The 1,411-nt window shown below is 23.8% G+C and overlaps 1 protein-coding gene across 1 annotated transcript in view; it reads left to right on the top strand.

Annotated features, from left to right (window-relative positions):
• Positions 1–997: 997 nt before the first annotated feature.
• ENU1_210180 (ENTH domain containing protein, putative) overlaps positions 998–1,411 on the top strand; it is a gene marked incomplete at both ends in the record, with an annotated part of 1,554 nt that continues 1,140 nt past the window's right edge. The window contains one exon of the mRNA XM_008862354.1: positions 998–1,411. This exon is cut by the window's right edge and continues 1,140 nt beyond it. Coding sequence (XP_008860576.1) covers positions 998–1,411 — 414 coding nt within the window.

The following is a 1,411-nucleotide window of genomic DNA, read 5'->3' as shown; positions in this document are numbered from 1 at the left end:
TGAAGTGGTTTTGATTCAACATTTGGATCATTGTTAACACGAGACCACACTTTATTTGAATCAATATTAGCCATTAATGTTAGAATTATTTTTAAAGTTCTAACATAGGTTTAAATATTCTTTTTTTTACCCTTTTTTCTTACAATTCATTCTTGTAATTTAAGTTGAAATTGCAACTTTTCAAAAATAACCCTTTCCATTTTTAATGAGTTTTGTTTTTATTTAGACATATTTAATTATTAATATCTTTGAATTTACTTTATGAATCGTTTCTACTTCTATTCAATATCTCTATATCTAATCATTTATCATTTTTAGTAGTTGAGGTTATCAAAAATTACTTAATTCCATTTTATCACTAATTTTTATCAAAAATATGAAGAATTATTATTTTATTAAAATTAAAACATGTGCTTCTATGTTGTTTTTTTATTTGATTTTATTTTGAATAAATCGTTTATTAATTTGAATTTCAATTGAATTTTATTCAATAATACTTGAATCTTATTTCAAGATACTATTTTTTGTATGGAAATTATCTGATAATTCAAGTTATTTCTTTTTATGTTTTATTTTCGTTTTTCTTTCTTTTAATAACATTTTTTAATATTTTTAAATTTGTTATTTTATTCTTATTTGAATTTCTGTTTTGTTTTATTATGTAACATAACTAGAACTCGTCTCATAAACTCTAATTAAATTATTGGTACCATTCTTTACCAATTAAAAAATAAAAAACATTTATTTAAACAGTCACAACAGAACAGTACCTTCAGACAATAAAAGTGGAAATGAACAAAGAATTTCAGAAAATAAAAACCTCAATAAAGAAATAAATGTTTTATATAACGGAAATAAAAAGAAGAGCCAAACAAAACTATTTTCATGAGTTCTAATAAAGTAAGAAAAGAAACAAAAAAAAGAAGTTGGAAGAATTACAAAACCCACATTATTTATTTAGAACTTGAATAAAGATTTCTTGTTAAATAACATACTAATGCCATTCGGAAGAAAAGGAAGAAAGAACCAAATTGATGAAAGCTATACCTCTGTTATTGATGGTATTAAAAAGATTTATGACACTAAACTCAAAAAGTTAGAGACTGACTATAAATATGATTATTTGATTTCTCCAAGTATGAGACCAGCTGATTTTGACGCAAAACCAATGGTTTTATTCCTTGGTCAATATTCTACTGGTAAAACTACTTTTATTAATTATTTATTAAATTATGATTATCCAGGATCAAATATTGGTCCTGAACCAACTACTGATGGATTTGCAGCTATTATGCATGGACCAACAAATGGTAATGTTCCAGGAAATACTTTATGTGTTCAAACAGATAAACCATTTACTAATTTGGCTAGATTTGGTAATGATTTCATGGCTAAATTTAGTGGTGCATAT

This window comes from Entamoeba nuttalli (genome assembly GCF_000257125.1).
Source record: "Entamoeba nuttalli P19 unplaced genomic scaffold asmbl_10060, whole genome shotgun sequence".
NCBI lineage: Eukaryota > Evosea > Mastigamoebida > Endamoebidae > Entamoeba > Entamoeba nuttalli.
Note: the sequence above shows the minus strand (reverse complement) of the source record. Positions and strands in the feature narration are given on the sequence as shown.